Below are 22,051 nucleotides of genomic sequence, written 5' to 3'. Positions count from 1 at the left end.
AACTTCTTCATATGATCTCTGATTTTCGCATGTCGCATGTCTACGAACTCGTATCGCCGTGCTCTATGACTTTTGTAAAGAAAGTCACCAAAATCATAATGAATAAAAAGTCAACCTCTATGCTCTTGAAAACAAAGCATTTTCAAGCATTTATTCGTCCGAAATAATTCTATTTCTCAAATAATACCAAATCAAAACACAAGAACAAGAAATTGTACAAACAGGTCCCTTATTAATTTCGAGAAAGTAATAAAAAAAAATCCAGGTTATCACACCTCACCCAGATTTAAAAAAAATAAAAACAGGAAAGGTCTCCATAGCCTCCATTAATTGGCAACCACATAATATCTATCAATCTATCATATATTTCAATCATTATCTTCCATGCTGTTCCTTCAATATATTTTTGTCAATAATTGTACGAGTACGATCACGATGAATAGAAAGAAAAAGAGAAGGGTTAGTAAGAACAGAATATTAATGCTTAGTAAGTGATATGTTTTGAAGGTTATATTTGAAGGAAACGTGGTAAACATCATTTTGCATATAATAAATAGCATGGTTACCTATAAATAGAAGAATTAATACCAGTTCATTGTTGTGGAACTTCCTAGGCCAGCCCCCGCAATCATGCAGGTTTCTTTTGTCCCTCACAGTTGGAACATATAGTACCCGTCTTATCGACACAGTACCCATGTTTTTCATGTCCATGTTTGTTTCCTTTACAGATGTGCGCACAGGCAATACCGCAATACCGCAATAATGCATTTTTGTAACCATTGAAAAGGTTAGGTAACATGGGTCTTGAGAATTTGTTTGAGATTTAGTGAATTATTTTATTTTAAGAAAATTCTTCGCTCCAGCAGTGTAAGTAATAGGACCTGTCCTGTATTTCACTCTGAAATCAGAGGTGCTCTGCGGGGCCCACTTTAGGAATAACTCTACTTAAAATTCGGCGGAATCACTCTTAAAGATGGACTACCCAAAACCTGCATACCACACAATTACACTTCTAGCAAACCAATCACCCTGCTCCCAAAATCATATCATCTCTAATTTCACAAATACAAGTCTCAAGTCAATTCCATTAATCCCATAGGTTATTAGAGCAATTCTAATCTAAGGTAAACAAGGAAAACATAAATCAAATGAATATGCGGAAGCTGTACTGTCGACTATATCTCAACTCCATGTACGCCTGACCTCAACTAATCTAGCCTGCAAGCTGGGCATTTAAAACCGAAGGACCCAGGAGAAGTAGTTGAAAAACACGTTAGCGTGAGTGGACAAAAATAAATAAATAAATAAGATAATTTAGCATCATTCACTTGTCCTTTTTTTTTTTCATAATTTTTTTTTTATTTTTTTATTTTTTTATTTTTTTATTTTTTTATTTTGTCACATTGAAAGGAAAACGAACCTCTCATTTAGTCTAAATATCCAACTCCTCTTTCACCATTTGGACTAACCCAAAGGGTATTGACTTGTTCTTATAAATGAAAATAGTCTGAAGAAAAGGCTTTGGATCCCCCTAACTTGGTAATAGTTAGCATTTTTTTAGTAGTACGTATTTCCCCCTTTTATTTGGAGAGGTTCCAAATTTGCATAATTTTTCCCGCTATGTTGATTTTTCGCATATACTTGATTACCTTCCTTTTATGGTCGAGAATAGCTCACTTTTATATCAAAGTCTCCTTTTTAATATTGTTTAGTCACCGTTGCTGGCTAGTTGCTGATGAAGCCATTTCAGCCAGCAACGCAAAATATAGACAACAATGAATAATGTATAGTTGCTAATTATGGACTAAGACGAGTTAAAACTGTGGTTTAAGTTTGAGATCATATATATGATTAATCTTATCCTCTTGAGTCTTGAGAAGCGTGGAAACTGCTATTCATTATTGAAAACATACAATTATAGCGACATGTTAGCTAATTAGTTTATTAATACCTTTTAGGCTAACTACCATATATGATGAGGTCTACCATGACGGTACCTGATTGCTGTCACATATGCACATACATTAGTTTCAACTTTGCTAATTTTAGACTTGTTTTGATCCCTACTAATGCCACCAACTGAGGAAAATTATTTGAGGAAATAACACCAAACTGAACCAGACTCGATCAGTTTGGTTCAGTCAAATCTTCAATAGTTCGGTCAGATATGTAAACCTTTATTTTTCCCTTACATTTTCAATTGTAGATTTGTAGGTCTATGATTATTTAACTAGGACATATATGAAATTAGGAATGTACCGAATACAGAAAGCCCATATAATCACGGGCTTGGAAAGATGTAGCCTCAAACCATCACATCTCTGAAACAAAGTCAAGTAAACTAAAGTCCTTATTCGTAACAGATTTGGACTCAACTACACGTGGCCTCAAGCTATCAGCTCAAACCTGCGATACAGGCACCGCAGGTCATGGCCCGAGACTTGTATCGCAAGGACTAATTACCATCATTTCGAGTAAATATGGCACGGAAAGTGAAATTTACACTTCTCATTTTACAATCTAATTTTTTTTTTTTTTAGTATCGTAACATTATATTTTTACAATCCATACTATAAAAAGACAAAACTTAAGATACTAGAAAAAGAAACATGAAGTATGAGTTGTAAAATAGGGAATGTAAATTTCACTTCCTACATGGCAACTCAAGCATCAGTTTCTAATTTACTTCACTCTTCTAATACTCTCACTGATTTAGGCATCAGATAGTTTTTCTGCAAGTACCCCTCTTCTCCACCTATAGTTGCATTTCAAGGTTTCATTCAACAACCCTCAAGGAAACGGTTCGAGATAGATTAACTCGAGGAAGATTTGTATTCATACGTACGATCGAGTTGCTGAAATATGACTTGGTGTTCTCAAATCGTTAAGGCAGTCGATTCAAGATTGGGAATATTTCCACTCCGGTCCAACTTTATTGGTGATTTCACTTACCCCTTCATGTCTGCTATATATATACTTCTCCGTATGATTAACTTCTGTTTCCTGCGATTTTCTATTTTCACTTAACCAAACCCAACTCGTCCCACCCTGGTTTACACAAACCTCTTGTTCGGTAATGGACTAATAATAAGCATTTTGGACCTATTTTAAAGGATGGTTTTGACATGTAAGGAAATCTCACTTTTATGGGTTGAAGGATTACCGTAACGTGTGACAAAAAATTAAAATTTTAACCAGACAACAATATAAATTTACATGCATCACGTTGCTTGGCTGGCCAGAGAATGTGTTACTGCGGAAGCCAAAAGATGGCGGCCAGCGGCAGTCAATCAAATTTTATTTTTTTATCATTGGCTGCTGACCATTTTGAACTTGTAGTTGAAGACCCAAGTCCGCCATGAGCAAGAAATATGATATTCAATGGCGGACTACACGACGCATGGCGAAATGTCATGGAAGATGGTTGATGAGGGAGTGTCAAGTCTATATCCCAACTCCAAAGACCACTACTTCATCAGCAAAACTCAGTAATCCTAATGAAAGCAGTCACTTCTATTCTCCACAAAGTTACAGGATCCCAGTCTCCGATTCGATGGGACGAGCACGACTTGACCTTGATCGGTTCCGGCTCCTCTGGGCGTGTCTTCTTGGGCAAGGATCAGTCCGGATCGCCTATTGCTGTCAAAGAGGTATTTCTTTTTTGCCGTTTTGGGTCTTCATTCTGTGTTCTAGTCATAATTTTGGATTACTTTGCTGGGTTTTGGCTATGGAGTATATTTCTTTTGGCTCTGTTCTTGTTGATTTTATTTGGATTGTGGTTAGGAGTTAGTCTCTTTCTGATTCTCAAATGTGTTCTTACCAAGTTTAGCTTCAAGTTCTTTTGCTTGTGACCTTAGTGAATTTTGGTGGAATTGGTGTCCTAAGTTTCTTTCCTCCTTTTCTTTTTTAGTTATTAGTTATTTCTCGGTTTGATTTCCTTTAGTTCAATACTTCAATTTTGTGTCTTACATTGTTCAATCCGGGTTTTGGTTTTAAACATAATTTTGGTCTATCTTAAATTGAATGCTTATGTTTACTATACTGATAAATTCTAGACTGCTTTATGCCATCTATATGATGATTGTGATGTTGGAACTCAAAGTTGACTCCACAGAAGAAGTGTGGATTACATTATTCGAGTTTGTTTTGGAGATCATCAGACACACATGAGTTGAACTATTGCATATGCATCATTACTATCTCACAATCTTTCTTAACTTCCACATAAAAACCAGATAGGCAACATAAGTACACGCTACAAAATCAAAGGCCAGCCTTCTCACTTCTTCATTTTCCAAACGATCCAAATAGCATATTATTTGTTCCGTGTATACTTCTTTCTACATCTGAAAATTCAAGTTTTCCTAATATTTGGAACTTATGACAACTAATGTCCTGTTTGTTAGTTAATTTTGATACTGATCAGTGATTTCATTGTTATGAGTAGGCTCACATCAGGGAGCTTGATGAAGTGAAGCTTCTACAAAAGTCGTCTCATAAGAACATTGTCGTGAACTCGTGAGTAGAGCCTCTTGTATTTATTTCAGTTCTTGACCTCTTTCACTTCTCTGACGTTTGTGGTTTCTCAGAAATATTTGGGTGCAGAGACAAAGGAAGAAACCTCATATATTCTGTTGGAATATGTTCCTGGTGGATCTATTTCAGCACATTTGATGAAGGGACCTTTCGATGAGGATGTAAGTTCATGCAAACCTAATTTGCATCTGCAGGTGTTTAAATGCTAAATTTTGTAAATACTTTTGAGCAGAAAATAAGAACGTACCCGCAGCAGCTGTTGTTGGGACTACAATATTTACACCAAAAAGAAATCACGCATGGTGACATTAAGGTACTTTGCCTTACCTGCTTGTGATATGCTAGTATAATAAGGTCTTTTTCCTTTTTTCCTAATACTGTACTTGTGAGTGGATAATATCCATAATGATATGAACTTTCAGGGAGCGAATATCCTTATTGATGCTGATGGATGCATTAAACTTGCAGATTTTGGATTTTTGGTCTATCTAAACAGGTGGTTGAGCTGGCACATAAATTTCATTTCCTTTAATTTTTCGTTTATATAATGTGTTTATTATGTGGTGTTACTTCCAGTATGCATATATCTAACTGAGAGCTGGTTATTTTAGGGTGCACAACTCTGGATGGCTCCTGAAGTCCTTCTCCAGAAGGATCTGCATAATTGCAGGCATGCTATTTGATGATGATGATATATCATTTTAGTTCTCTATTATCTTGTGATAGTATTAAGAGTTTCTTTATATAAGGCAGAGAAGGTACAAAAGACTTTTATTTGAGAGAAGCAAAGGCCACATATACTGGATAGAAATAGAAGTGTAGATTTTCTAATACAGCCGTGGTCTAAACTTCAGGATTGGAGAAAATTTTAGTTGTCTAACATATCTGTGAGGGCTAGGTAATGCAAGACCTACAGCTTTGTTACCCGCTTGCAGATTAACCCAACTCTAAAGCTAAAGCTTTTTTTCGTCTAGAAGTTCCATGATATTGTAAGACTCGTCCTATAAAGTTACGCAAAGAAAACCAATCAAGAGTCGATAATTGAGTTAATTTTAAATTTCTATAAGAGTAGTCTGGGGTCTACTGCTATTAATAGTCTATTTGAGTCTTAGGATAATACAGTCTCTAAGTTCTGAAAGGGTCTCTTGTTTTTTAACAGTTCTTTTGGTACTTTCTGTATGGAAAATGCATTTTAAGCCTATAAATAACGCCATTCGCAAGGCAAATCACAAATGGAATGACTGAAATTGAGTATTGTTGAGTCTTCTCCTCCCTATATTTTCTGTCTCTGTTTTCCTTCAAATTACAGCAACTTAAAACTTTCTTTTCCTAAATTCTCCAGTTACTCAGACCTCTACCACCTAAAGCTCAGCATGACCATAAGCTACCCATAGTCATACCAATCTTTTCATTGTCCTACTTCACTAGGTCACTGCCTCTCTGCTAAAGTATGTACATTTAGATTAAAGGATGTGCGACATGAATAAAGAGTTTATGTGATGTTTTTGATGAATGATTTCTAGCTTCTTATTGCAATTAAATGTTAATTTCTTCTTTCTAAAAAATGTGATGTTATGGGTCTTTTTGATCATGATGGAAAAGACTTGTAATTCAGGAATGAGTATCCTTTGAAATCATACAGCCCAGTAAAAATATAGGGTCCAACATTTTGTGTACCAGTTATGTTTACAAAGTGAATGACAGTATATATGTTAGTAGCTTATTTGTTGGGGATAAATAAGGTTCATGAGATTGAAGAAAGGAATCACTATTACATTATTTGATATATGAAATTTGGTATTGGGATCCCTAGCAGTACTTCTAGTAACCTAGGCAAACTAGTGGCGGTCCTTGGTAGAGAGTTTCACGGTGATCATTACAATTCTGCAGCATTATCTATTTACTGTCCATTATTTCCTGGATAACTATAATACACTGACATTTGAGAATAATTCTTTAGATTTACTGATAAGCCTGATATATGGACTGTGGGGTGCACTGTTATTGAGATGGCCACTGGAGATCCTTGGAGGGGAAATTACCACGCTGGGGTAATAATTCTGCTTATTTTTTAAAGAAATTAAAGAAAATGTTTTCTCCCATATGTTTCCACTGATGAATCATTCTTCAGGCCTCTTTTCTCAAACATATGGAGAAATCAGATTCTGTTCCTCCAATCCCCGACAATCTTTCTTCTTATGGGAAACAATTTTTGAGACGATGTCTGCAAAGGTAAGCTAATGCTGTTGTCTGTTCTAAACTCAATTTAGTATAGTTCCAGTACTAAGATTTTTATTAGTACGTTCTTTTTTATTTACTTATGCATAGGGGTAGGAGTAATATTGAAATTCAACATGTAGATCAAAACAGAGATGGCTCTATTTATATGTATCTTGAACTTATGATTCTTTTGGTCCCCATGGCAGGGAACCAAATTTGAGGGCATCTGCATCCCAGTTGCTTGAGGTAATTCAAATTTGGCTAATTTTTTTCCTTATGTAATTAGGATTTTTCTTCTAATTTGCCCACTTCCACTGTAAATTGTGTCTTCTTGTCTGCTGGTTATATCCCAGCTGTGGACTGTTTATTTCCTAAATTCTTATATTCCTTCTCCCCAATCAAATGCAGGATCCATTCATAACCAGGAAAAACTTCAGGCACCCATCTGGAGCTGGTACAGTTGTTGGAGCTGTTGCTGCCACCGTCATCCACCAGCAACACGTAGTTACCCCAGCTGCTCCCAAGCAACGCATTGTTACCCCAGCTGCTCCCAAGCAACGGCTTGTTATCCCTGCTGCTCCCAAGCAACGGCTTGTTATCCCTGCTGCTCCCAAGCACCGGCTTGTTATTCCCGCTGCTCCCAAGCAACGGCTTGTTATCCCTGCTGCTCCCAAGCAACGGCTTGTTATCCCCGCTGCTCCCAAGCAACTCGTTGTTATCCCCGCTGCTCCCAAGCAACGCATTGTTACCCCGCTGCTCCCTCCCAAGCAACACATGGTTACCCCTGCTGCTCCCAAGCAGCGCATTGTTACCCCATCCACACAACGCGTTGTTCACTCAGTTGCTTCACGTCCTGCTGCTAGTCAAGCTACCCGACCTCCAGTCCACTCCAGTTCTCGTTCACATTTGAGTTCCAATTCCGGTGTGAATAACAGTTCATCTGTGAGCCTGAACTCCAGCTCCCATTTGAGTTCCGGTACACATTTGAGTTCTAGTTCACTGCTGACTAACAGTTCACGCATGAGTAACAACTCCCGTTTGAGTACCTGGTCGGGTCCCAATGCGACATCCATATCTGGTTCCAAATCCAGATCTAGTCCCTCGCAACATGTAACGAAACACAATATGTTTTCCAAAGCATCTTGAGTTTGTCTGGGTTGTTTCAAAGATAACCACATCAGCTCCTGATCCTATCACCTCCCAAACGCAACATGCTTGCCTTGCTTAGCTGTAGCACTGTTGCCTACAAAATTTCTTGTATACATGAGGCTTTATACCTTTTAAAAAACACTGAATAAGTAATGAGATTCCAATATCATATTCTATCACAGAAAGAATGTATTTTTACCTCATTTTATTTCTCTTTTCGCTTTTGTTTTTACGAATTTTGTTTAAAATGCTGCCAGACTCCTCAAATTTACAGTGATAAGAAAATTGACAGATGCAGAAAAATTGAGAATAAAAAACAAGATCAGTAATTGCTTCTATTTTACTTTTCTTTGTTTCTCTTTTCATCATGATTTGAATATTCGTATATTTCGGTTTTCATTATCCTTCTTGATGCAATGAAGAATGGTCTAGGATGCTCCATAGCACTAATGCAAGTCAGAGATAGACCCAGAATCAAGCTTTGAAGCACAAATGAAGATGCCATCAAATGACTTTTTTTTTTTTTTTTTTTTTTGGTGATGGAAGGATTTTTATTCAACAAGAGACAACATTACAAGCGAAAGACCCAAACCGGGCCAAAAGAGAAAGAACAAACAAACGAAAACAAACAAGCCCAAACAGCCCAACAAGCTTTAACCACAGTGCAGATCGACCAGGAGAGAGATGACGCAATGACGTCGCCGCCACCAGCCAAACCCAAGGGTGACACAGAGACGTCACCAGATCGGCCGGCGAAAACTTGCAGTCCAACCAAAACAATCCCATACAAGAATAGCAGCACAGAACCCATCGAAATATCTCCATAACCCAAATCTCTAAACCATACAAAACTACCTCCGAAGCCATCAAATGACTTTGTAGCACCACCTCTAATATGATTCTGCCCATTTTGTTTTAAACTTAATAGGCTCAGGTATGTTTTCACTGTCGCTTAAATCTAAATCCCTGAGTTGGTCAGGGATGTAAATATTCCCAAGCCCTCCAATACAAAATTACAAAGTACTTGCAAAGAAGCCAGCTTTAGTGTTTGTGTGTGCTATCAACTGTTGAATAAGTGCAGTTAGTGGACATGGTCGTGCCATTTGAGTGAGATATATGTGTAACATTGTTTTTGATAAAATGGAAGTCGTCTTTCATTCCAAACAAAAACTTGTATTACATGATCATTTTGTTTTCATATTCTTTATTTGTATGAAAAATTGTACGAGTCCGCACCCAAAAAAAAAAAAGTAAACAGTGATTTTGCGAGTGTCTGAACTCTGCACCAAGCCAAAATTATTTTGGTCAACCAAAGCACATCAAAAACAGAATAATTTGAATTCTCACCCAATGAATGAGTTTAATAATAGTGTTGTTCAGAATAATGGAAGTACTGAGTCTTCTAATAGCACTTAATTAATTCCCTTATCTTTTTCTTCTACAAAGTTTTGTGGACCCAGAGACTTTTAAGTCATTTTAGGCAACTAAAATCACATACAACGTAATCATTCTTCTATTCATGAAAAGATTCTGACGATACACGTACGTTATGTACGTATGTAATAGCTAGCGTGACATAAATACTATAACAAATGTGACCAAAATTTTAATTCAATAATGTGTCATGTCACATGAGCTGTCATATAAAATAAATTTTAGACGATTTATCTAAAATTATTAGAAATTATATATCTCTCCTTCGCGTTAAACAGTCATTAGTTCTTGTTGCTAGTTTTTCTATTCAAATATTTTATTTGCACCATTTTATCAGATGGAGAGACTTTTATGATCATATAATTGATATATTCAAATGGAAGGATTTCATTTGGAAAGAAATTGGCAAATTGCCGGTCTCGTTTGATCTTGTCTTAAAAGAGGGGGCTTGACTTTACTATAGTACGTAGAGATGGGATAATAAGGGGACAACTCAAGATGCAAATTAGGTTTTGCATTCCTTAATTTACTAATCAATCAGAAGACTAGAGTTGTTTAGTCGTATTTCTCCTCCTCATATCCGAAGATGTTTCGAGTTCAAATCACTCATCTGTCTTTTTTCTTATCATTTCGCATCCTTTTCCTCTTATCTAGAAAGCCCAGTGTTTACGCTTTCTTTTTTCAACTGAGAATGGAGCTATCGGCAATTTGTTTTCTCTCTAATTTCGCGAAGTCATTTTGTAATATTATCTAGTCAACCGAGAAGCTGCTTATCAAGCCATTTCAACCAGTTGATGTCTCATGCAAAATATAAAAGACAATCAATAACATCTAGGTCATCGAACATTCTTTTTAATTAGACTGCTACGGAAGCCGACGTTAAAACTACGTATCACGTATGATGAAATTAGTTGGAGATAATATATATATATATATATATATATATATATATATATAATGATTAGCGTGCAAACTGCTATTCCCTCTAGAAATCATACGATTAGCAACAATTTGTCGTCTTTTTTTTTTGGACTTGTTATCATGGCCTCATATCAAAATGAATATATATTTTAGGAAAACATATATTCAAGGCCACCGGCCTCCGTCAGTTTTTTTTATTTTTTATTATATAAATAAAGACTTCAACAATCTTTTATATAATTTTCTTTGCCCATGTTACAGATCTCTACATAATCAGATAAAAGTGTTATTTTTTAATGGGCGGTTCTAATTTGATCTCCAAATTTGCTATTTGAACTTTCCATATTTAGTATACCTCTAATTTACTTTTTCGAATACTTGAAAAGCTAAGTAGACCTCCTTATTTTTACCAAAACACCCTTGAACATGAGATACAACTAGATAGATCTTCAACCACGAGAAGAAGAATAAATCAAAATCACATGATATTACTCTCTTATAAATAGGTATCTCCTCCACCAAAATTAATCAGAGGGTTGGTTATTGATCTTGATATGTTGCTGGAATCCCTTTGAATTTGCTAGAAGAATGATTTCAAGGGTTTTGGTTTTTTTTTTTGTGAAAGGATTTGATGTTATTAGATATCAAAGCCATAAAAACAGGCCAGAGTCTAACATGCACTTACATAAGAGTCCGGTAAAATCCGGAGAACCTATCTAAGCCAATACTAAACTCATTAAAGTCTAAAGGGACGCTCGCTGGATAGCAAGCCTAAGCAAGCAAGAACAACCTCGCTATTCTAAGGAAAAATCATTCATCTAGTCTAATCTGCCAGTACGCAATTGTGGTACAAATACAACTAGAAACATCTTAGAAAAAAGCTCATAGAGATTACTCCAACTTTAGAAGGCTTGTAACCATATGTCTAATAGCAGAGACCTAGAAAAATGCTAGCTCCTTCCCCTTAGGGTTGGAGCCAACACCCTCCTCGGTCTCTTCGGGAACAACCTCGGCAACAGGTTGGTCTTGCTCTTCATAACCGAAGCAATTGCAACAAACTCAACCAGTCCAAGCGTGAGCTCAAAACCAGGCTCAAGAAACCAAGCCCACATCTGAGCAGATGGAGAAGAGCCTATCAGCCCAAGTTTAGGCCCAGGCCCACAAGCCCAAGCCCAAACCCGAGCAGCAAAAGGGACAACAGCCCTAGCCCGTATTGGCCAAGCTGCTGCTGCCGCGTTCCACCTTTCCGGAGGTCGCCCGGTCCACTGCACCATTAGATCCGGCAGAAAATTCGAGCAGAGATTGCTGGCAACCCAAGCCTTCGCACCCCTTACTTCAACTCCCACCGCAGTCAACCAGAAATCTGCCCCCAGCCGAGATCAGGCGAAGCGAGCCTCGTCCAATCCTGTAGAAAGACACCACCTCCGATCCGCTTCTGTGCTGCGATTGGAGTCCCACCTTGAAACAAATCGCAACTCTTGTCCAGATCCCGTCTGTTTCCCCACAAAAACCACCGACCTCGCCTTGGGCTCGAGGCCGTAAGACTCACCACCGCGTACGACCAAACTCGGTGTCAACACCGCTGCTCACCTCCAACGATGGTGCTGCTAAAACTCGGCTAGGGAAAAAACCCTAGCAGAGCGTTTTCTTTTGTCTCCTGCGAGCTTGTCACTATTTGCTACATGCTTAGCCATTGTTTTTTATCGATGGGTTTTGGTTGGAATATCGAGTAATAATTATATCATAATATTTAATTAATTTAGTTTAAGAAAATTTCAAATCATATTATTTTTAATTTATTCTTGTATTAAATGACAGGCCGTCTATGGAAATTATTATCTTTACTTAATTGTTTTAGGTAAATCATAAAACTATATAGGCAATATAAGGAAATTCCAGAAAAAAAAAAAACAATTTAATTGAATGTTATATTTGGGGGAGGCAAGAAGATTTATTTATTTTTTTTCTTTCTTTTTTCTCTTTGTCTTTATTTGTCTTTTCATATGACTTGACAAAATCTATTAATAATTAAAAAAAGTTAGAAGTCCAAATATCAAATTTGGAGGTCCAACTAGAACCATCCTTTTTAAATTCCTTTTTTTTTTTTTTTAAATTCCTTCAAATGTGGAGCAAAACCTAGTGTTTTGAGTATAGAGAGCGACGGCTTGCTCCTCATCGTCGGTCTAGCAGAGGCGCGATCTATCGTCGTCGAGTGAGTTTCAAAGGTGAGGCAGGGGAAGTAGGTTTTGTGGCTTGGAGCGGGTTTCTTTTTTGAGGTTTGGAGCAGGTGTTGTGGAGGAGCAGCCGGCGGATTTGCAGCGGCGATTGAACTAGGTGCGGTCTGTGTAGCGGCGGTGAGCGAGGATTTGCTTAATAGGAGATCTCTGTTGTTGTGGCGGCGGTTGGGTTTGAGATCAGAGATCCTAATCGGTCCCTCGATTTTGGCCGTTTGGGTTTTGTTGTTCTTCTCTCCCAGTTCCAGCACCGATCGGGTTGCTGCTGATCTGTGCTCGGTTGCTAAGAGGAGGTGGCGCTGATGCTGCGTTGGAGGGGACGTCCGCCGGAATCTGTGGCGGCGGCTGCAGTAGCGATGATTGGTAGAGGCAAATTAAAGTCTGCTATGGTGTTGTTGTTGGTACCCTTGGGCCTGGGCCTGGGACAGAGTCTTTTGGGCTTTGTCTCAATCTCTAGGCTAGTTTGGTTTGTTAAGAGGTCTGGCCCTTTTACAGGGCGAGAGCCTATAGATGTCTAGTTGTTTTATTTGCATCTATGTCTATGCTAGTAATAAGAATGTCTCTATAAGTCTTGTACAGAAGTGCTTAGCTTTAGCGTACCACAATTGCGTAGCTTTAGCGTACCACAATTGAGTGCTCGGCGTTTTAAGGTTAGGTAGAATAGATTGCCTGCAATGCGAGGTATTTTTATGTGGCATAGACTACTCTGAGCAGAAATGTATTATTGGAGTAGTCTTCTGTACTATTCTTGATCTATGAACCGGGACATACTATTAGTATGCTTCCAATTTATCCAAAAAAACTTTTTAAATTAGTGGTTTTTGAATTTAAATTAAACTTGTAATTGAAACCCCCACGAGTGAAATGAAAAGCATGATATTCAATGATGGATAATTATAAGATCACAGCTCAGCCAAATCAACGCCCGCGTATGACTAATGCTTGATCAGGGAGTCTCCGATGTGTGTGTATACATATGTATCTATAGATAACATACATGTCTATTTGTGTTTCTGTATATATAATTATATATACATATAGCAACACCAAAGACCAGTATAGTACGTACTCCATCAGAAACGCAGAGTAATTATCGAGATGTTCAGATCTTTCCTTCCAAAACTCTTAGAACTCCCACCACCTCAGATCGACTTCGGCTTGGACTTCCGTATTATAGAAAGTGTCGGTGGCCGTGTGTACAAGGCAATACATGATTCTGGAAGAATTATTGCTGTTAAAAAGGTGGAGTACTTTTGTATTGCTTTTGTGCTGTTCTTGGGTGTTTAATTGATATGGAGTTGAAGTATCTTTATTTTGTTCTTCATTAATTTGGTTTGCATTTTTTGTTTCTTTGGTGAAACATTTCATCTTGGTTTTTTGTTCTTTTGTTTTATTGTTACTCGGCTATTGGTATAATATAGGGGATTTTGGATGGTATTGTTTGTATAGTATATTTTCATTATGTACGTCTTTGTTCTTGTTGAGTTCATATGGATTGTTATTTTGTGTGGATTTGGCGAGGAGTTACTTCCTTGTTAAGGTGATCATATCTCAGTACATCCGGAGTTTGGTTTGATTTTCATTTTCATTTTCTTGTTGAGATCTTTGAAGGTCATGGCCAAATTGAATACTCAAGTCAACTTTGTTATTTGTTTGATCAGTTCTGTTTGGGTTTCCCTTAATTGAATTTTCAACGTACGAGTTCCTCTCAATGGCTTCAACCTCGGTTTTGACTTTGACAAGGATTATCTAATTCTGATCGATTTGTTTCTTGGTTCTTTCACAGATTCAAATTCCAGAAGATGGTTCAAATGAGAACCAGGTTTGAACTGAATGCTTAATTATGTTTCTTAAATATAAAATATTATACATGCAGTTAACATTGTAGACTACTAGTCATATTGATATCCATGTATGCAGCTAGCTATTTCTTGCACTCCTTCCGGTTCTTATTATTTTTCTAATAAAACTATATGATATTCATTTGCAAGAATATTTCTAGATTAGCCACGATCCTTTCCTCAAAAGCCAGTGGTTCGGAAATTTTGCTTCCTTTCTTTTTCTTTGGGCAAAGTTTTTTTTTTTTTTTTTTTGGTACAAAGAAATGGTGCTTAATTCCTTTCTACTTTTCTAGCTAGTTTCTATAAAATCTTTATTACTCTTTTTCTTCTTCGTCTCCATCATCAAAAGCAAAAGCCTCTTCTATTTTCTGAGTTTGTCTTCAGCATGACAGCGTCAGAAATTTTATTTGAAAGTCATTGTTTTGCGCCAAAGACTTATCATTTCCAAAGAAATTGGAGTTATGTACGTAAATCTCTTTTCCATTTCCATTCAAGAGTTCCAGTATTCAAAAGTTTGTTTTGCTTTTAATTACCAAATGATACCGGGAGTTTGTACCTTCAAACTAGCTCATCATTTTTTGCGCCCCAAACCCCACAAAAAATAAAAATAATAAATAACCGTACTCATCTTTAGGCATTTAGTGATTATTCTCACGGCACACACTAAAGCAATTTCATCTGACCAGCTGAAACTCTGTGAAAATTAATTTGGCCGGCCAATGACTTTTTTTTTTTTTTTTTAATTAAGATCACACGGTTCATCAAAGGTTTTTAAGGTCCAGAGACTAATCCGTGGTGGGGATCATGTCAAAACGCTTCCTCCCCCCTGACCACCAATAATAGATTGGGATTTACTAGACAGGGGTCGTCTTGGGTACCTTGGTGTTTGCCATACCCTTATTTTTTTTACTTTTAGTAAATTACTATAGTGAAAATCTACTGAACTGGTCAACAGGTTACCCAATTAAATATCGACATGTGTCATTTTTAAAAATAAAATTTACCATATTAACAACACACTTTTTCTTGATATATATGTAACATTGTTAAAAATCATGTAACAAGTATTGTCAAAATAATAAATTACACATAGTTGAACTACAATTACGACTTATGACAACAATTGTTGTGGTTATTGTAATTGAGTGGTCAAAGATGTAAATATCATATTTGGACAACTTTTATCAAATTTAGAACCTTGATTATCAAGTGGAGAAGCTCCTTACAATACTAAGTTGTTACATATCTTTTGGTCTAATTTTAATTTTACCATGTTCACAACACAAATGTTGTCGGAATTGTAAAATGGTTGGTAATCTTGTAAATGGTGTAGTTTTTGAAGTAATTACTACAATCAGAACAAAAGTTACCGCTTTTACACCAATAGTTGCGAGTTATGGTAAAATATGTAGTCATTGAGTAATTATTACATTAATGATAAAAATATAAAGATTTATCACTTTGACAACAAATTTGTTGTTGCACATACTTGTTAAATTGTCCATAAATTAGTACATTAGTTTAGGTTGAGTAATTACTATAAATAGAACAAAAGTTACCGCTTTTACATCAATTGTTGTGATTGTGGTAAAATGTGTAATCATTGTAGTAATCATTCCATTATGATAAAAACATAAAGATTTACCACTCTGACAACAAATTTGTTGTCATACTTGTTAAATTGTCTATAAATTAGTACATTAGTTTAGGTGGAGTAATTACTACAAATAGAACAAAATTAAGTTACCGCTTTTACATCAAGTGTTGTGGGTTGTGATAAAATGTGTAGTCATTGTAGTAATAATTTCACTAATGATAAAAACATAAAGATTCATACATGTTCTATTTTATATAATATTTACCACTTTGAGGACTCATGTAACCACTTTGAGGACACATGTGGTAATTAAAAAAAAAAAATCCGCATTAAAGTAAATAAGGTATTCGTTAGAGAAAAGTAGGTTCTCATTTGAGTAATTAAGTCCTAAAAGTGGTAATTGTAATAGGTTTTCAGTAGAGTAAAGTAGATTCTAATTTGAGTAAATAAGTCCTAAAGTAGGTTCTCATTTGACTACATTTAAAACAAATATTATTTATTTTTACACTAATTGTTGTCGTTGTGGTAAAATGCATGTAAAAAAAATTATATTTGGTTAAGAAAACTACTAATGATATAATTAATTGGTAATAAAGATTACTTAACTAATACTAATTTTGCGAACTTAGGTTAGAAGGTTTTTGTTTTTAATAAGGAAAAAACGTAATTTTCAATTGTGTAATTGTCCATTAATAACAAGCATTAATTCACTAATAATAAAATTAATTAGTAATATAGACTATTTAACTAAAAGTAATTCAGTGAACCTAAGATAGAAGGTTCTTTTAATTTTTTTTGAAAAAGGAAAAATCATAATTGTCAATTGTCAATTGATAATCAAACATTAATTGGCTTTATTGTTTTCACTATCTTTATTGTTTTCAATTCAATTAGTAGTTTGTGTTACCAAAAAAATTAGAAAGGCTAAGGGCTAAACAAGTTACCAATTTGTTAAATATTTTGAACCATTGGATATATTACTAATCCAATGGTCCAAAATATTTAACAAAATGAGAGTATGACAAACACCAAGGTACCCAAGAATTCTCCTTACTAGACATGTCTATTTTGTTTGTTTTGTTGGTATTAATAATTGATGGTTATAAATTTTTCAATGCTATGACTATGCTCAGATTAAGAAGCTGGAAGATGAAGTGAGGAATCTACAATTGCTGTCTCATCCAAATATTGTTGTAAGTAGGATCTGATAACGTGGTGGCCAGTTCACCAATCACCATCATTTTCATCTGTGTTTAAGCTATTTAATTACTAGGATGTAAACTAATGGATCTCGTTTTTTGATATGAAATTCAGTTTTCTTTTAGGGGGAGTTGTCTGGCAGCAAATCCTCTGTCCCTTATTTTCCTGTCCCATCCCTGTGACCCATTCGTTTTATAACACCTATTACTTTAACAAACGTATGCTTAACACCGTTAACGGCTGCTCCTAGAAATTAAAAACCAAAGTAAAACCAAAGTGTTTAAAGAGTAAATTTAGAAATATATTAGAAGCTCAAATATACACACAGATATATATAGAAGAAACACATAAGAGAAGAAGGACTTGCCTGAGAGAGACAAAATTCTTGTGCTTACTGGGATTTTGCAGATGAGTCGATGAGATGCCAATTATGAGGTTGGTGTTTACACATAGCTAGGTTAATCTTTTCAAATTTAGAATGAAAACTTGGGGAAGCGACTTCATTGCCCATGTGAACCATTTTCTAGAGGCGGACGTTGCTTACTGTGCATGAAATGAGTGCTGTAAATTTAGAAAGGAAAGAACTTGGCTGACCAGCCCTGGTCAGCCCATCCTGACCACAGCCACTAATAACTTGACATCTGTCTTCCCCCCCCCCCCCCCCCCCCTCTTTCCCCTTCTCTTCTCCTTCTTCAGTTCTTCCCCCCGTTCTCCTTCTTCGACTCCTGCAGTTCACCATCTCCACAATAACAGAGGAGCGGGACCTTGGGCTCTTCGGCGATGGCGGAGATGAGATCGAAGCAGAGGAGCGGCTCTAGTGGCTTCTGGGCTGCGGTGGCGACCATGGACTTCATTGAGCTACCAAGACGCCGAACTGAGAGAGCGACGGTGGAGATGAGATCGAAGCAGAGTCGATGGGCAGCCATGGGAGTGGAGAAGAGGAAGGAGAACAGAGGAGGAAGAACTGAAGAAGGAGAAGAGAAAGGGACACCGAACTGAGAGAGCGACGGCGGAGATGAGATCGAAGTAGAGCAGAGTCGATGGGCAGCCATGGGAGTGGAGAAGAGGAAGAACTGAAGAAGGAGAAGAGAAAGGGAAAGAGGGGAAAAAAAAAAAAACAGGTGTCAAGTTATTAGTGGTTGTGGTCAGGATGGGCTGACCAGGGCTGGTCAGCCAAGTTCTTTCCATTTAGAAATATATATCTCTTAAACAATCACCATCCCCGCCACAATTGCATTCTTTAACGCCACCACCGACAAAACTATTCCAGCGATCAAGTGCCCAAAATCTACCCAGATCAGACCAGCATTCAAACCACAAAACCACCACCTGTCTAGAACAGCAATCAAACCACAAAACCTCCTATTAGATGGTTACCTTAGTGGAATGAGAAGTTGTCAAATGGTGAAGTGGCTCCGAGAGTTCAATTGAAAATTTGATCTAAATCAGGATAAATAGTTTGAGGTGGTCAAGAAAATTGTGAGTTTAAGTCTGGGTTAGGAAAATAACTACATTTGGTTAATCAATTATATAAAGATTTTCATAGTGGCCTTCAAAATTTAGATGTATAAATAGAGATGTCATAGAAGTATGCCGTGAGAGAATAAGAAGATTGGCTAGGGTGCAGATATTAAGGTGGGTTTCATGGTGACACGTAAAACTTACTACCCCAATATGTGGTTTGACTTCATATGATTAGCACAGGACTGCATGTGTCTTCGATGTCCTGTCGGTCGACTTTGCTCGGAATCGGTAACGAGAGAAACTCTACGGACCAAAAGTGGAAGAAGGATAAAAATGATATTGAATAATTAATTGAAATTAAAACATAAGACTTGACGGAGTTAAGTTCTATGAATCAAAATGAACAGGTGTCATAAAACGAATGGGTCACACGGATGGAGACAGGAAAATAAGGGGTAGAGGATTTGCTGCCGAGTTGTCTATGGTACTGAGATATTTTTCATACACTAATTTTACATCTAATTGAACCAAAATTATATTTTAATTGTACCAAATTTACGACATCGACAACAAATTAAGTTACTACATTCCTTTTACACTATTCACATATAATTGAACCTAGTTATCACATTGACAATAATTTGTTCACAAACTTGTAAAAATATCGTAGGTTGAATAATTACTTCGAATAAAATTAAAATTACCCAAAAAATGACTCTCCTTACCACAATGACAACAAATTTGTTAACATATCTGTAAATGTGTGTATCACATACAAATAGATATCTTAGAATTTTTCGGTAATTGGGTCATGAGTAAGGAGAATATTTTTTTTATGCTGTCAACACTAGTGATCGATAGTGAACGAATGCATGTCTTTAAGGCAACAGATAGCAGTTCATTGCTTATATAGGTATAGCTTGACCAATCGCCTTAACGAGAACTTCCTTCCCGGCACTCCTAAGCAGAGTAGACTTCCAAATATTATCACCTTTCTCAATAAGTTTTATTTTACACTGCCTCAACCCACTAGTGGGCCAACCGGCCAAACATTCCTTTTGGTAATCTAGTAAATAAGAACTTCTTGCATCTATTTCAACTCTTGAAATCTGTCACTTACTCTGATGTTTGGGTTTTGTAGCAATATTTGGGAACGAGGAGAGTGGCGGGATCTTTGTGTATCCTGATGGAATTCTGGGGCAAATCAGACTGCTCGAAGGAACTAAGACTGTTCAACGAGACAGTAAGTTCATGCGATCGAAATATACGTGTATACGTTAGACTACAATATTCCTAGTCATTTAAAACTTTTTTTTTCCTCTTTTGCAGAAAACAAGAAGATTCACCATTCAGTTGTTGCAGGGACTACAATATTTACATGAACGTAAAATCGTGCACGGGAATATTAAGGTTCTTTCCTTACACCCTAAACCTAGTGGTATGATCAACGAGATCTTTTACCTTTTTCCCCCAACACTTTAATTTCCTTAACTGTAAGTGGAATATATTAATATGATATTTATTAACTTTCTACAGGGAAGAAATATCCTGGTTGATGCTTTTGGAGACATTAAGCTTGCTGATTTTGGTCTATCAGCACATGTAATTGATCATTTCTATCTTTAGCTGTACTATGTCTCTACTATACACACACACACACACACACACACACACACACACACACACTATACATATATGATGTAGCTAATTGAGGGGTGCATTAATGTTGTAGTCAAACCTTTTGGGCGCTCAGTCTTCATCTGGATACAGACATTCTGTTGAAATCTTTCTTCCCCCGCCTCATCTGGACCCGTAAGCACAATCGTGTATTTTAGCCTTATTTCAGGCACGCATGTTATTTTGACAGTGGAACAGAGTTGTAATTGAACTGCTGGAATCTTGTTAAGGAGCACGTATCCGATACCAGATAGTGGTGATCGAATAATGATCGATCACGTTTTTACATCTAATGTAGTTTGATCAAGTTTATCATTCTTCAGATTTGCTGATATATGGTGTGTTGGGTGCATTATGATTGAGCTGACCACCGGAAAGGATCCATGGCGAAGAGAGAGCTGGTCGAATTATATTTTGCCTAAGAAGTTTTCTTTTCATGCGAAAAACTTTTTGCAAGAGTGTCTTCAATGGTATGCTAAAGACGATGTTATCTTTAAATTAATCGACCAATTTAGTTTGAAGTCGATTAAAATCTCGTAGATATATCTACCATCTTATATGGCATTGATCTTTACCTAATTATATTTTTTTGTCTCATGGGTGACAGGGAACAACAAGATTCGAGGCTACCCACATTTGTCTTGCTTCAGGTGAACAGATTTTCACTTTAGTTGCGTTATGTTAATGTGTTATATCATATGAACGTAGTTAAGCCTAATGAAACATGTACGTACGTGGTTCGCATAGTAGTATTCTTCAGACCAAAAAAAAATCTTTATTACTTTCATGTTCTTTATTATTAATTTCTTGTTATCATGATAATGCAGCATCCATTCTTAAATCCTGCATCAATTGAGGTCCGACCTACTCAACTACTTCCGAGGGAAAGCTTAGTTGCTGAAGTGCTATATTGTACCTCACCTTCACCAACTTACGCAGCTGTTGGTGGAGATCATTCTAGATTGATGCTAGATCAGAATAGCATTTCAGGAGATGAGGGAGCTGCTGAACCTTCTCATACTGCTGAACCTCCTATAATGCAGAGACCTAATCAAGCCTTTGCACTTCAACATGGTGCCGGAGCTCCTGTCAGTTTAACTCTTAGTTCCAATGTTGGATCAACTCCCAGTACTTGTCCTAATATTAAGTCCAATACTTCCGACTCCAAATCTATTTCGACACTTGTTCCTATTCTCGATCCAAATAGTACGTGCTTCCAAAAGGAGGCGTACGTACGTACACGTCGATCCGGGTTCCTTAAGTTCTTGTGTTTTTATTCTCCCTAATAATAGATCTCCCCCTCCTCGTTGGATATTTATGAGTGTGTGTTTCAATGTTTTATCTTTTTTCTTTTATTATAGGGTAATTTCAAGAGCTTTCCAGGGGATAAAGAATTTTTATTGAACAAGTGAGTATTTGTTAAAAACAGCGTCAGTTTGCATACTTCTCAGCAAATTTTGAAGAATATCTCGGCGTACCATGTTTTTATATGTATTAGCGATTTGCAAGCCTAGAAATTATTGCAGTTGTAAGATTCATATTCAATTGAATGTTTTTTACTTCATTAAAGATTGAAAAAAAGAAAACCAAAGAATATTGTTCGAGACTAAAGGGGAAGTGGGGAACCGGCCACTTTTTTCTGAAAAATTTTACAATGTGTTAACGTATGACATGTATACAATTGCCTTAAAAGTTGTCAAATGAGTTCTTAAAATAGTAATATTAGTCCTCAAAGTGGTAACATGAGTCCTTAAAGTGATAAATTTTCTTAGTTACCA

General features: G+C 36.6%; 2 protein-coding genes across 3 annotated transcripts; both read left to right on the top strand.

The window, feature by feature from the left end:
• The first annotated feature begins 3,243 nt into the window (after positions 1 to 3,243).
• LOC133718514 (uncharacterized) lies at positions 3,244 to 8,110 on the top strand. Of its 2 annotated transcripts, XR_009850342.1 has the most exons (10): positions 3,244 to 3,650; positions 4,448 to 4,510; positions 4,590 to 4,697; positions 4,769 to 4,849; positions 4,959 to 5,032; positions 5,148 to 5,206; positions 6,497 to 6,587; positions 6,668 to 6,768; positions 6,963 to 7,002; positions 7,165 to 7,263. XR_009850342.1 is itself a non-coding variant. In XM_062145370.1 (7 exons), the coding sequence occupies exons 3-7, from the start codon at positions 5,163 to 5,165 to the stop codon at positions 7,900 to 7,902; spliced, it is 1,014 nt and encodes a 337-aa protein (XP_062001354.1). In that variant the 5' UTR covers positions 4,784 to 4,849; positions 4,959 to 5,032; positions 5,148 to 5,162; the 3' UTR covers positions 7,903 to 8,110. The 2 variants fall into 2 exon arrangements, 1 of the variants encoding a protein (XP_062001354.1); XM_062145370.1 differs by lacking the exons at positions 3,244 to 3,650; positions 4,448 to 4,510; positions 4,590 to 4,697 and having other exon boundaries at positions 4,784 to 4,849; positions 7,165 to 8,110.
• A 5,302-nt stretch (positions 8,111 to 13,412) lies between these two features.
• LOC133718480 (mitogen-activated protein kinase kinase kinase NPK1-like) lies at positions 13,413 to 21,591 on the top strand. Its single transcript, XM_062145330.1, has 10 exons — positions 13,413 to 13,736; positions 14,281 to 14,316; positions 17,066 to 17,125; positions 19,738 to 19,839; positions 19,926 to 20,006; positions 20,133 to 20,198; positions 20,329 to 20,408; positions 20,597 to 20,743; positions 20,881 to 20,923; positions 21,101 to 21,591. The coding sequence occupies exons 1-10, from the start codon at positions 13,593 to 13,595 to the stop codon at positions 21,557 to 21,559; spliced, it is 1,218 nt and encodes a 405-aa protein (XP_062001314.1). The 5' UTR covers positions 13,413 to 13,592; the 3' UTR covers positions 21,560 to 21,591.
• Positions 21,592 to 22,051: the final 460 nt, after the last annotated feature.

Source organism: Rosa rugosa, chromosome 6 (assembly GCF_958449725.1).
Source record: "Rosa rugosa chromosome 6, drRosRugo1.1, whole genome shotgun sequence".
Taxonomy (NCBI): domain Eukaryota; kingdom Viridiplantae; phylum Streptophyta; class Magnoliopsida; order Rosales; family Rosaceae; genus Rosa; species Rosa rugosa.
The sequence above is the reverse complement of the archived record's forward strand: the minus strand, read 5'-3'. Positions and strand labels throughout refer to the sequence as shown.